This window comes from Hypanus sabinus, chromosome 13 (assembly GCF_030144855.1).
Source record: "Hypanus sabinus isolate sHypSab1 chromosome 13, sHypSab1.hap1, whole genome shotgun sequence".
NCBI lineage: Eukaryota > Metazoa > Chordata > Chondrichthyes > Myliobatiformes > Dasyatidae > Hypanus > Hypanus sabinus.
This window is the reverse complement of record NC_082718.1, coordinates 7,464,115-7,478,612: the sequence shown is the minus strand read 5'-3', so window position 1 is coordinate 7,478,612 and position 14,498 is coordinate 7,464,115. Positions and strand designations below refer to the sequence as shown.

Below are 14,498 nucleotides of genomic sequence, written 5' to 3'. Positions count from 1 at the left end.
GCAGAGAACCAGAGGAGTAGATGCTTCAGAGTAGTTTGATAGGTTCAACAAAGAACAGTGCAGCACAGGAACAGGCCCTTCAGCCCACAATGTTGTGCCAAGCCCATTAAATTAATAATCCAACTAAACTAATCTCTCTGACTACACAGTGTCCACATTCTTCCATTTTCCTCACACTCATGTGCCTATCTAAGCATCTCTTAAAAGAGTCTAATGTACCTACCTCGTCCACTACCTCAGGCAGTGCATTCCACTCTCTGCAAAAAAAGTTTGCCCCTCACATCACCTTCTAAATTCCCCTCTCTCACCTTGAACAGTTTCCCATTTGTGGAATAGCTCCATTCTAGTGTGAAGCTTGTTGGATCTAAGGTGCTGCGGTGCAAAGCAAAAGAGTGTGAATAGCCTGGGGGCAATAATGCAACCTTGCTTTGACACCAATTTGCAGAGATCAGGTTTGTCATAAACTTGTTGATTAAAAATACAGCTCACACACTATCATGAAGCATTTGCTCAATGAATTTCTGTGGGGAGACAAATTTATGAAGCATATCTCACAGCTCCTCCCATTTACAGAGTCAAAGCATTTTTTTGACCTCGCAAAAGCATTTGACTCTATCTGTTGGTAATAATTGCCTTTGAACATGTCCAGCTTGTGTTCTGAACAGCTGGTTTACACTCTCAGTACCATGTGAAACAATTAAAGCTTAGTTTCCTCCCTTAGACTTTTAAATAGATTCATCTGATTTGCATTTTATTGCAGTAATATCCAAATATTATTATTCTTTAAAAGTATTAATTATAGCTTTCAGCCTTGTACCTTTAAAACTCACAATGAACATCAGTGCTAACTATATGTCTCTCTTACTGGCTGTGTTAAATTTCCTGTTCACTATTCTCTGCCATACAAAATGTAAGGCCATTAACCTTGTCATCATTTCTGCAATGAATTACTCCAGAGTTTAATTCATTTATGTCATATCCATGCAACCTGTGGACAAACAACATACCAAGCAACTATGGGATCTCCAGGTTGGGGTTTGTGTCAGGTGCTGAATTGTCTCTTATTACATCAGGGGTTCCTATTCTGGAGTCCATGGACCCCTTGCTTAATGGTATTGGTCAATGGCATAAAAAAGGTTAGGAACTTTTTTTAAGGGTGAAACATGCAAAAATTAAGGGGAACATGAGGGGAAACTTCTTTGCTCAGAGTGTGTAATGAGCTGCCAGCACAAGTGGTCCATGCAAGCTCGATTTCAACATTTAAGCAAAGTTTGGATAGGTACATGGATAGTAGGGATATGGAGGTGCAGGTCTCGGTGCAGGTTGATGGGAGTAGGCCCTTTAAATGGTTTCAGCACAGACTAGATGGGCCGATGGGTCTGTTTCTCTGCTGTGCTTCTCTATAACTCTATGAACCCCTGGATTATACCAAAATTGATACATTTGCATGTGATCAGTCAGTACCTATGTCATATTATGTGCCCAAATTTCACACTTGTGAGAAATTTATAAACTATACTGGTGGCTCTCTCAATAAGCCAGTGAGTGGAAAGGGTGGCAGGAAAGTCAGCATCCGATGGATTTCTATCAAGTTGTAATTGATTTGCTTTTAATTCTTTTATTATTTCTCTGGATTGCACTGCTGCTTTCTGTTCACAGCATTACCCTCGCCAAATCTTAGACAGAACATCAGGATCAAGGATAACCTATTTCCACCTTAGTTTTATGAGTTCTACACTTAGTAGCCACTTTACTCCTTCTTGTTAATTCAAAATATCTCATCAGCCAATCATGTGACAGCAACTCAGTCCATAGAAGTGTGCAGACATGGTTAAGAGGTTCAGTCATTGCTCAAACCAAACATCAGAATGCAGAAGAAATGGGATCTAAGTGACTTTGACCTTGAAATGATTGTTGGTGCCAGACGGGGTGGTTTGAGTATCTCTGCAACTGTTGATTTCCTGGGATTTTCATGCAAGTTGTCTCAGGAGTTCACAGGGAATGGTGTGAAATAACAAAAAAAAGTCAAGTGAGCGGCAGTTCTGTGGGCGAAAATGCCTTGTTGATGAGAGAGTTGCTTTTAACTTCCTAAAAAATTTCCTCTGGATTAAACTTTTGGCTTCTGTTCATAGCATTACACTTGTCAGATCTTAGGTAGTACCTCAGGATTAAGGATAGTTTACCAACACTCAGTTTTACGGGTTCTGTGTTTGCTAATGAGCTAATAAAACGAACCACGGATTCTTCAGCAGATGGGGCAGTTCAGTACCATCATTCCCACAATCCTGATTGAGGAGTTGCAGAACTTGGGCCTCTGTACCTCCCTCTGCAACGGGATCTTCAAATTCCGAACCGGAAGACCACAATCTGTGCAGATTGGTGATAACATATCCTCCTCGCTGATGATCGACACTAGCGCACCTCAGGGGTGTGTGCTTAGCCCACTGCTCTACTCTCTATGTACACATGACTGTGTGGCTAGGCATAGCTCAGATACCATCTATAAATTTGCTGATGATACAACCATTGTTGATAGAATCTCAGGTGGTGACGAGAGGGTTTACAGAAGTGAGATATGCCAACTAGTGGAGTAGTGTCGCAGCAACAAATTGGCAATCAGCATCAGTGAGATGAAAAAACTGATTGTGGACTTCAGGAAGGGTAAGACAAAGGAACACATACCAATCCTCATAGAGGGATCAGAAGTGGAGAGAGTGAACAGTTTCAAGTTCCTAGATGTCAAGATCTCTGAGGATCTAACCTGGTCCCAACATATAGATGTAGTTATAAAGAGTTTGAAGGGATTTGGCATGTCAATAAACACACTCAAAAACTTCAATAGATGTACCATGGAGAGCATTCTGACAGGTTGCTTCACTGCCTGGTGTGGAGGTGCTACTGCACAGGTCCAGAAGAAGCTGCAGAGGGTTGTACATTTAGTCAGCTCCATCTTGGGTACTAGCCTACAAAGCACCCAGGACATCTTCAGGGAGTGGTGTCTCAAGAAGGCAGTGTCCATTATTAAGGACCTCCAGCACCCAGGGCATGCCCTTTTCTCACTGTTACCATCAGGTAGGAGGTACAGAAGTTTGAAGGCAAACACTCAGCGATTCACGAAAGGCTTCTTCTCCTCTGCTATCCGATTCCTAAATGGACATTGAACCCTTGGACGCTATCTCACTTATTTTTTATATACAGTATTTCTGATTCTTGCACATTTTTTAATCTAACCAATGTATGTATACTGCAATTGATTTACTTAATTATTTATTATTATTGTTGTTTGTTTATTTATTTATTTTTCTCTCTTCAATGTTATGTATTGCATTGAACTGCTGCTGCTAAGTTAACAAATTTCACATCATATGCTGGTGATAATAAACTTGATTCTGATTCTGAAATTCAGGTTCAAGTTTATTGTCATTCAACCATACACATGTGTACAGCTAAATGGAACATTGTTCCTCTGAGGCCAAAGTGTAAAACACACAGCACATACAGTCACAAAATAATATTAACTCAAGTCCCTGAGTGGTATGGCCTGATGAAGACTGACAAGCTAACATCAAGTGTAAACTGTACTGGTGGCTCCCTCTAGTACTGGTGCATGGCCTATGCAACAAGTAGTTTATAATCAACATTTTCTACCGAATGCATGGTAACTCCATGTGTTCCCAATGAAGAACTCAAGCATTTCAATCACAAATACTCCAGGTTGTTGGACAAAGATGCTCAGTACTTCCTTGAAATTGTGAACATTGTTAGCCCCATTGCTTCTTTCATAATAATTCCTGTCCCAGCACATCTCTCCCTGTATATTGTTTTCATGATTGCTGTGATAATATGAAAAATGGAAATAATTTACCCTGCTGCTGGTTTATTCTAATGATGGGATTCTGAATGATGAGTAACATTTCCGTACTGATTTAATTGGCATATTCATTCATTTCTCATAAATAGCCCGTCAGATGTATCAACTGCAAAAGAAAACATTAAACCGGAGGGTGCATTTTCCAAAACACAGACATTAAGACAGGCAAAATGGCAATTTTAATTATTCCTCATTGTAGGTTATGTTGATAAGGGTGTACTGTCCCTGCCTTATATGAGTTATGCTGATATATAAAAATGAAATTTACATTTAGTGTAATGTTTCAAACCAGACCGTGAAACTTTATTCATCCAAAGAAAATTATTTGCAAATCAACCCAGTAAATCTATCTAATTTATTTACAATACTGAAATATTCTACTGAGTGCTGTGACCAGAATTATAAACATATATCACTACTTCTGTCTCCAAATGTGAATAAGCTGGATTTTAAATGTTTTATATTGTAAATTATCATCAGTCAATATTCTCATATGTTATGGTATTTAATGCACTGGAATATTTTATGCAATCCTTAAGGTTTATCTATTTTCCAGTTTAAGGAAAATCAAACCATGCCTTGCAGTGATAACAATAGCTCTTCCCTTAATGATACAGGGAAAGGTAACAGCAGTATTATATTAAGTATTAATCCATTCATGAACTTACTAATAAATTTACAGCAGGCTTTATGAAGCTGGGATTTCTAGTCAGTGCTGAGAACGTACCATCTTGTATAAAAAGGGCCTTTCAGACTCCAGCCTCAGAGCTAGTGCCTTGAAACAGATATCCAGTAAGATCCACCTTTGTGCACTTCCACCACAGCAGTACAGTATTTTCACTCAAAGATCAAAGTACATCTATGTCACCATATACAACCCTGAGATTTGTGTTCTTGCGGGCATTCACAGTAAATCCAAGAGACGCAATAGTATCAATGAAAGACTGTACCTAACTGGACGGTCAAACAAAACAATGTGCAAAAGACAAAGAAAAAATATAAAAATAATAAATAGATTGGCAATAAATATTTAGAACATGAGATGAAGAGTACTTTTAAATGACTCCATAGGTTATGGGAACAGTTTTGTAATGCGGCAAGTGACGTTTTACCCTCTGGGTGCAGAGCCTGATGGTTGAGGGGTAATAACTGTTCCTGAACCTAGTTGTGTAGGTCCCGAGGCTACTGCATCTCCCTCCTGATACCAGTAGGGGTCCTTGATGATGGATACTGCTTTCCTGTGACAGTGCTCCATGTAGGTGTGCTCAGTGGTGGGGAGGGCTTTACCCATGATGGATTGGACTGTATCCGCTATGCTTTGTAGGATTTTCTGTTCAGGGGCATTTGTGTTTCCATAACAAGTTGTAATGCAACCAGTCAAGATACTCTCCACCACACATCGATCGAAGTATGTCAATGTTTTTTACATCATGCAGAAACTTCTCAAACTTCAAAGTAAGTAGAGATGCTGCTGTGTTTTCTTCATAATTGCACTTACGTGTTTGGCATAGGGCAGATCCTCTGAAATAATTACACCAAGATATTTAAAGTTCCTGACCCTCTCTGCCTCTGATTCCACCCCCCCCCCACCCCCGCCCCCATGAGGATGGCTCATCGACCTCCGGTTTCCTCTCCTGAAGTCAGTAACCAGCTCCTTGGTCTTGCTGGCATTGAGTGAAAGATTGTTGTTGTTCCACTACCCAGCCAAATTTTCAATCTCCCTGCTATCTGCTGATTCTTCATCTACTTTGATTTGGCCAACAACAACAGTGTCGTCAGCAAACTTGAGTATGGTGTTGGAACCTCACAATCATAATTATAAAGCGAGTAGAGCAGGAGAGTAAGCACAGAGTCGTACAGTGCACCTGTGCTGAAGGAGATCATGGAGGCAATGTTGTTGCCAATCCGAACTGACTGGAGTCTGCAAGTGAGGAAATTGAAGATCTGATTGCACAGGAAGTACTGAGATAGTATTGAATGCTGAGCTGTAGTGATAAAGAGCATCCTGATGTATGCAGTTTTTCTGTCCAGATGTTCCAGGGTTGAGTCAATGAAATGGCATCTACTGCGGACCTGTTGCTCTGGTAGGCAAATTTGCCCAGAAGCAAGTCGCATCTCAGGCAGAAGTTAATACGTTTCATCACCAACCTTTCAAAGCACTTCATCCCATAACTACTGCAAGATAATAGTCATTGAGGCATGTTACCACATTCGCCCCATCGAGGCCTGCTGAACTATTAATCTGCCTAGTCCGATTGATCTGCACCTGGCCATAGCCCTCTATACCCCAACAATCTATTTACATATCCGAATTTCTGTTAGACGTTGAAATAGACCCCACATCCACCATTTACACTGGCAGTTCGTTTCCACACTCTCACTACTCCCTAAGTGAAGAAGTTCCCTCTCGTGTTCCCCTTAAATACTTCACCATTCACCCGTAATCCATGACCCTAGTTGCAGTCTCACCCAAACTCAATCGAAAAAGCATGCTTGCATTTACCCTGTCTATATCCCTCATAATTTTGTATACCTCTATCAAATCTTCCTTGAATCTATTACATTCTAGGAAATAAATTCCTAATCTATTCAATCTTTCCCTGTATTTCAGGTCCTCAAGTCCCAGCAACCTCCTTGTAAATTTTCTCTGCGCTCTTTCAATCTCATTTACATTTTTCGGGTAGGTAGGTGACCAAAACTGCACACAATATTCCAAATTAGGTCCTATCAAAGTTTTATACAACTTCAACATACCGTTCTATCTCCTTTACTCAATATTTGATTTATGAAGGTCAATGTGCCAAAAGCTTTCTTTATAACCCTATCTATGTGTGATGTGACTTACAAGGAATTTTGGATCTGTATTCCTAGATCACTCTGTTCTACTGCACTCCTCACTGCCCTACTGCTCATCACATAAGATCTACCCTTGCTGGTCCTCCCAAAGTGCAACTCTTCTGTTCAGGGCCCATGACCTTGCTGCTACATTGCTTCGTATCTATAGATTCTGTTTGTCTCCCAAGTAAATACAGATGCAAAAAATTAATTTAAGATCTCCCCTGTCTCTTTTAACTCCAAGCATTGATCATCCAGAGTTTCAATTTTGTCTATCCTTTTGCTCTTAATATACATATCTTGTGAAGCTCTTAATATTCTCCTTCACCTTGTCTGCTAGAGTACCCTCATGCCTTCTTTTAGCCCTCTTATTTCCTTCTTAAATGTTCTCTTACATTTCTTATACTCCTCAAGTACCACATTTGTTCCTACCTGCCTAACCCTTCTGTGCACCATCTTCTTTTTTCTTAATTAGGTCCTCAATATCTCTTCAAGACCAAGGTTCCCTAAAACTGTTTAGGGAATAATTGCTCCCTGAACCTGTTTAGGGAATATTTGAAACCTGCTTGAAGCAGGTGGATACCTCAGACTGCCAAAGGCAAAGGTTAAAGATCTGAATGAACACACCTGCCATTTGATCGGCACAGGCCTTTAGTACTCAGACAGTAGTCCATCTGGACCCATTCACCCTTCTAAAGGATGCTCCCAAATTGGCCTTTGACACTGAAATCACATTGGCCTTTGACACTGTGGGAGTTTATGAAGGTTCTTCCATGTTTTGACAGTCAAAGTGAGCTTAGAAGGGATTGAGCTTATCTGATAGCAAAGCCCTGTTGTCACCAAAGTTGCTTACTTTACTTTGTTAGAGTTAATTGCATTCAAAGATTGCCTAAGCTGTAGAACATTCTTCAGTGATTCATGTTTGGTCTGGAATTGCCACTTCATATGTCAGATAGCTTTTTGGAGATCGCAGCTGGACCTCTTGTATCTTATTTGGTCACCATTGATTTGGCCCTCGGCGGAATCTAGATTTCATGGTTTATCCAGGGCTTCTGGTTGAGAAAGACTCGAAAGGATTTTGTGTGGACACACCCGTTTATGACTGGTTATACAAAGTTTGTATTCATTCAGATCCTCTGATGAGTCCTTGAACACAGCCCAGTCCACCCCTCGGCTGCTCCTCTGCCTCCCACAACCACCTCTTTGTTGTCCTTATCCTTGAGCCTTGTTCTTTTGTCTTCGTCTGAATACAGCTAGGAGAAAGACAGATCAGATTTCCCAAAACGTAGTCTTGGCATTCCTAATCTTAGTAGAGCCATGTTAGAGTGTGTTGGGACTCCTAGTGCTGCAGGTGATAGGTTGATGATAATTGGACATAATTTTCAGGTTTTCAAGTCAGCCTTGTTGTTCACTTTCTGTGGAAATACTGAAAGCTGGATTTCAGTGTGAAGGTCAAGTTTATTGCCATCTGATTGTACATATATACAAGCAAATGAAACAACGTTCCTCCAGACCATGGTGCAAACACAAAATATAGATAACACATAGCCCATATACCAAACTATACAAAATATTACCATAAATAAGTAAGTAAAATGCATGTGCGACCCAGGTAAAGAGTGAACAGTTCGCTGTCCAGGTGATGAGCCCTCAGTGGGGGCAAGGTATTCATTAGTCTCACAGCCTAAGGACAGAAGCTGTTACTCAGTCTTGCAGTCCTAGTCCGGATGCTTCTGTGCCTCCTTCCTGAGGGTAGTGGGTCAGAGAGTGTGGGAAGGGTGGTAGGGCTACTCAACAATGCTTCAGGCCCTTCGTCTGCTGTGCTCCTGGTAAATGTCACTCAGAAATCGAAACAGCAAAATTAAAAAACAAAACTGCATGCATTTTCAGAACAATTGACAGCTATTAAGAAGAAACAGATAGCTCATCTCATTAAAGAGAGAGAGAGATTAGCTTCACTTGACATGTACATTGAAACTTACAGTGAATAGGTTGTTTTTGCATCAAATCAAATTAAATCAGCAAGGATTGTGCTGGGGAGAGCTCACAGGCATCCCCACAACTTAATCACATGCCTTTGGAATGTGGTAGTGTGGATCTTTCCTCACATACCTCTTCCCACGGATGACCAACTTGACTCAACTAATAAACTGGTCCACAAGTAAGAAGACTGAGTTCAATTGTACCTCACAAATGAATACTTTTTCATTGCAATAATGAGGAAGTATTTCAGCTTAAATGTTAAGTTGGGGTCTGTCCAGGTGCTAGTAAGTTATATAAATCCAGTATCACTTCAGAAAGAAAAGTCAAAGTCAACAGATCAATCTATCATTGGCATAGGCTAGTTTGTCATTCAGCTTCGCATGTTTAGAGCTAATCGAAACATCATTCCCCTGGGGTCAAGTTGTGAAACACAGTACACATAATCACACACAGCACATATTGTTATGATTCAGCTCATTCAGATAAAAAGTAATATTAACTATTCATGAGTGACATGGCCTGAAGATTGACAGGTTGACATAAAGTGTGAGGTGCATGGCTGTCCGAGAGTATGATGTCACTGGCACTATTATAAAACAAGCAGTTGTATAAATATGTGAAACAGCAGAAATAAATGACGAAAAGAGACTAAGAGGAGTGGACTGAGCACACAATGTGATGGGACCAGAGTTATCACTGCCAATATGGACTGTCTGTTGCTTTATCTGCCCATGTAACACAGTCACAGTCAAATTATTAATTGTATAGCAGTTTTTGGATATATTTAAATCAAAGCCTTTTTTTAAAATCTCCAATGCCTTTTTAACAGTTATTTATGCAGATCATGCTGTAGCAAAACATTGTTAAGATGGTGGATCATTGAACTGAGACTAATATTAGGCACAGTGTTTATGGATCTGATATGTCACTGAATGTAAGAGAACAAGTGACAAAAGAACTCTGCACATTCCTGCTTCCATGAATATCCAGCCTGCTAGTTTGTAATAATAGAAGAGAATGTCTGACATCTCAAGTTAAAACAATGCTGTATAGTCTTAAAAGTTCCCAAAAAAGTTAGTGAGATATTTTTTTAAGAGTTGACTTCATGACACATTGCAGACATAAGTGACATTGATGCATGTTTAAACTGGTGTGAAATGGCCTCCTGTTAAGGAGGCCAATAGATTCTGTAGATGCTAGAAATCCAGACTAAAACACACAAAATGCTGGAGGGATTCTGCAGGTCAGGCGGCATCTATGGAAATGAAAGAAGTGTCAGTGTTTTGGACTAAGACCCTTCCCTCACATCAATAGGACAAAGGAAATGGTGATGAGCTTTAGAAAGACTAAGCCTGCACTGCTCCCTGTTACTATTGACGGTGAGGACGTGGATGTGATGAGGACCTACAAGTACCTGGGGGTGCACCTGGATGACAGAGTTGAGTGGAGCCCCAACACAGAGGCTACGTACAAGAAGGGCCAGAGTCGTCTCTACTTCCTGAGGAGACTGAGGTCCTCTGGAATATACAGGCTTCTCCTTCACATGTTCGACCACTCAATCTTCTACGCGGTTGTGTGCTGGGGCAATGACATCAACACGGGTGATGCCAACAAGCTCAATAAGCTGCTTAGAAAGGCTGGCTCTGCTATAAGAATCAAACTGGACACACTGGAGGCTGTAATAGAACAAAGGACTATACAGAAAATCCTGGCAATTCTAGACTGTGTTTCTCACCTTGGCTGTACAGAGGAGCACTTTTAGTAACAGACTAAGACAACTGCTGTCTTGGTGTACAAGAGTAACTAAGCAGTTCTCCCAGTTTCCTGATTAATACTCATTTTATATGACACCTCGGACAAATAGTGTGATAGTTTATTTTACCGATGCTTGTTTAAAGTTACTGTACATTTAGTGGCTGTAATTTTTCCCTTCAGTTCCCGTCATGCGTGCTTCATAGCTGTAAATCATTTACAGAGACTGTGAGGTCATGAAGAATCTTTATCATTATTTCTGTACAGAACCATCTAGTCCAGCATGGTCACGTACATCTCCATTTCATGTCATTCCTGCCAACTATCGACATTAACATTACTGTTTCTCATCCTGTTACCTGTTAGAATAAAGGATAGAGGAAGTCTAATGAAAGATGGGAAATAGATTCACAAGGTTTTGAAAAGAAATAGTAATAATGCTGAGAGCCCTGGGCGTTTCAGAGGTGCTCATTTGAGTTGTGAAGAGTGTGAGCTGTTCCAAGACCAAGAAATTATTTGTAAATGGGAACAAGGCCTTGGATGACAAGGGGATTCAGGCATGATAGATTAGTAATATTCAGTTCATGAACAAAATGTCACATATGAAATGGTTAATTTCTGTTAATTCCATACTTGTTTCCGCTGGAAGATCAGGGCCAAATTTATTACTAGAAGGTTGTAATTAACTCTGAAATCTGTCTTGCCTTTGGTCATGAACACTTTGCGTAAATGAGTTTCAACTCAACACTAATTTCAAATAATTTTTCATTCTTTTCTTTAAGGTAATTCATAAATATTTATGGCATACCCAACTTGTACAAAACTTCAAAATTTGATGGATGATTTCAGTGATCATATCTCATGAAATATAAAAAGTGAATATAATTGGCCTTTTATATCCTTAAGATTTCCTGTTTCGACTTTGTGTGTTATTGCAATCATCTGGACAGCCTTATTTTCAATCAGATACTGTCCATGCTTTAGGTAATCACAGTTCCAAATTATAAAGGTTTTTATTTGTAGACTATCCCTTTTATCACTATGTAAACCAGCCTTTCCCTGGTATCGCAAAAGAATTTGCAAATCAGCTGTAATAAGTCATTTGGTATTTTATCTCACCTCTTTCATAAAAATATGATTTTAATTTATGAAGTGTTTTATCACATCTTTCAGAAGCCTGTAGAATTGTTTTGACACAAGAAATATGAAAATAACAAGTGGGCAAAAAAGTCACTGATTTGTTAGGCCTGTCCCACACTTGGTCAGGATAACCTGAGCATCAAGACTAGAGAATTATAATGTTTTCTTTTGCCAGAATAGAATCTTCCAGAAATTGCAAGAGAGAACCCCACAATGAAAAGGGTAAATTCTCTTCCCTCCATCTACTTCAGAAAATGCAAATTGCATGGATCAAATATAATTTATAAATTTGTTTGCATTCTATTTGATGCTGTGTCTGCCCTAATCTACAACTGGAGCTGAATCTAACTGGTAAATGATGTATTTTCGTACAAACTGTCAGGATTTCCCATTATCAGTGCACCCATGTTTGGTATATATAACACATTTAAACTGAGAAGTTTTTAATTTGGTTCCAGATACTTGTAGGCAAATTGTTAGTATGCTTCACTACAACAAACTTCCTGGTGTTTACCAGCAATTATGTTGGTGACTCTGCTGATAGATTTTGTGTCAGCAAAATTTAGAGTTAGCAAAGGATGCTCAACCCTGTTTACTTGAATGAAAATTCTGCATGTTAAAAAAAGTATGATGAATTAAGATTTTAGAATGATTGCACTTTATCATCTAAAATTGTATTAATTTTGACATGATTAAGAATGTTAAATGCTCTGAATATCAAATTTTTTTAAATAAAAAAGCTGCCCATGGAGCTCATAACCTTAATCCTAAGCATATTTCATGATGTGGTGAAACTATTAGCGGAAGGAATTGGCAGTTCACTTGATGTTTTAATTCTGGTTTGCCGTTTTTTTGGTTCACAGGCAGTACTACGAGATGTTATACAACAATCCTGATGAGCTGCTCAATTTGGTGGTGGACCAAGGGGTGAAGTACACTGAACTGGAGTACATTAATGCCCTAAGTCTTCTCCACCGCAGCCAGACTGGAGTTGGAGACCAGACCACGCAAAACATGCGTGTGCAGCGGCTGAAAGAAATTATCTGTGAACAGGCTGCCATCAAACAAGCCAGCAAAGACAAGAAGATCACGACAGTCTAGGAAGCTGACATAAAAGAGGAAATGGAAATTTAATCTTAAAATTGTTGCTAGGTTCTAAAGCAAGCTGCCAGTATGTTTGGCATTTGTTTAGTTGTTCATACCAATTAGGGAAGAAATATGTTATAAAAGGTAATTTGGCACTGCTGTACTTCGTTGCCTCCAGAGAAGTAGTGAGGGATGTTCTCTTCGGAAGAGTTTTATCTGCTTTACAATTCACTAGCCAACTATAATAGAAGCTTAGCATTAATGAAAAATACAGCTCTGCTCCAAAAACACACTCTTTCCACTTTTTCGTCCTTTGGAGTATCACAGAGTTGCCTCATGCCACATCTGTGTAATCGGAGGGTTGGATTACCATCAGTGCTACCCAATGACCATCTGACATCTAGCAGTGCCATCAGTTTCAGGCAACATCCACTTTCCATGTTGGTGCCGAGCAATACTTCTAACAACCTTCCTGCGTAGGGTGGGTACTCAAACTATCTGACATGCTTCCCTCTCCCAGTCTGTTCTGTTGCTACCAACATTGACAAGTGTGTCCAGTTGACATTATTGGTGGGGATTGTATTTAGGGTCAGCTACTAATGAGCAACTGACTATACACCATAGAATGATCACCTGATACTATTGCTATTAACATGGTTTATACTGTAGAAATACCATTAAATATCTCAAGTTGACACCCAAAATGCCAATGCTATAAAAGTCCTAATATTTGAATTTAATACTCAATAACTGATGTCTGGATAGGTTAAACTGAATTTAATTTCACCTGGAGTTTAAAGATGGTATGTGACTAGAGGACACAACTAAGACTAAAGCTAAGCTTTATTAATGCACAATGTAGCTAAAGCATTATTGCGCAAGTTGTCTCCTGGTTGTAATTGAAGTTGTTTCAGGGTCCTTTGTATCTGGGTGTCTGTGCAGTCTTGCAGTGGTATCTGCACCCAGGTTCAAATCTGATCAGCTACTTCCACACTTTCCATCTGTGCTGGGTTGGGCATCGAGCAAGCAACCCAACCACATAAAACAGACAAACACTAAAGAAATGGTGGGGTTGCTGCCCAATGCAGCAAACAAGGCACGGGAAGGAACATGTCTGGGTCCATAAGTGGGAAATGTATCATTCTCTGATGCTTTTCTCCGTCACGCAGTCTCACGACATTCTTTATGTGCCCAACCAAAGACAAATTTATATGTGATTACAGGAGAGATCTTCCACTTCACCAAATACCCATTACCTAACATACAAGACAATTATAACACATAAGCAAGTGACAATTTCAAAGATAACAATCTTGTTGATCAAACAAATTACTTTAGTGCAGTGTCAGGAATACTATCTACTGTTCCTTGCTAGATTTAAAACTGGACCAAAAATACACACTTGTACCTGTTTTAAAGGCCTTCATTTTTCATAAAATGTGACTACTTAGACATAAAGGGTCTTAAGGAACTTCCAAATAATAATTGATAATTCCTTCGTTTGAGACTCACACACCCACTTTGCACTAACTGAAAACTGAGCTGGGTAAAAAGTCCTTCACAGACAGTCCAATGGGTAAAAGCTTTCTTGGTGGAACATGTCTAGTTCATGGCGTAGCATACATGCAATTTCTCATTCTGCTCAAAACAACATTTGGGATATTAAAACTGGCTTCTGGTTAGGAAAGAAAACTTAAGAGGAAGGCTACCCTGTTCTTTCTTACTGCTTGTTCAAGATATTCAAGCATGTGGACATTTGCATCAGGTCAGAGTTAGGCTCAGACTTGTGCTAATTCTAGTTGGACAGCTAATGAACCAGAGCTGGGTTTCA

The 14,498-nt window shown here is 39.7% G+C and overlaps 1 protein-coding gene across 1 annotated transcript in view; it reads left to right on the top strand.

Annotated features, from left to right (window-relative positions):
- Positions 1-14,149, top strand: part of exoc4 (exocyst complex component 4) — a 502,794-nt gene extending 488,645 nt beyond the window's left edge. The window contains exon 17 of the mRNA XM_059987073.1: positions 12,445-14,149. Coding sequence (XP_059843056.1) covers positions 12,445-12,682 — 238 coding nt within the window. The 3' untranslated portion in view covers positions 12,683-14,149. The remainder of the gene's footprint in view (positions 1-12,444) is intronic.
- The last annotated feature ends 349 nt before the right edge of the window (positions 14,150-14,498 follow it).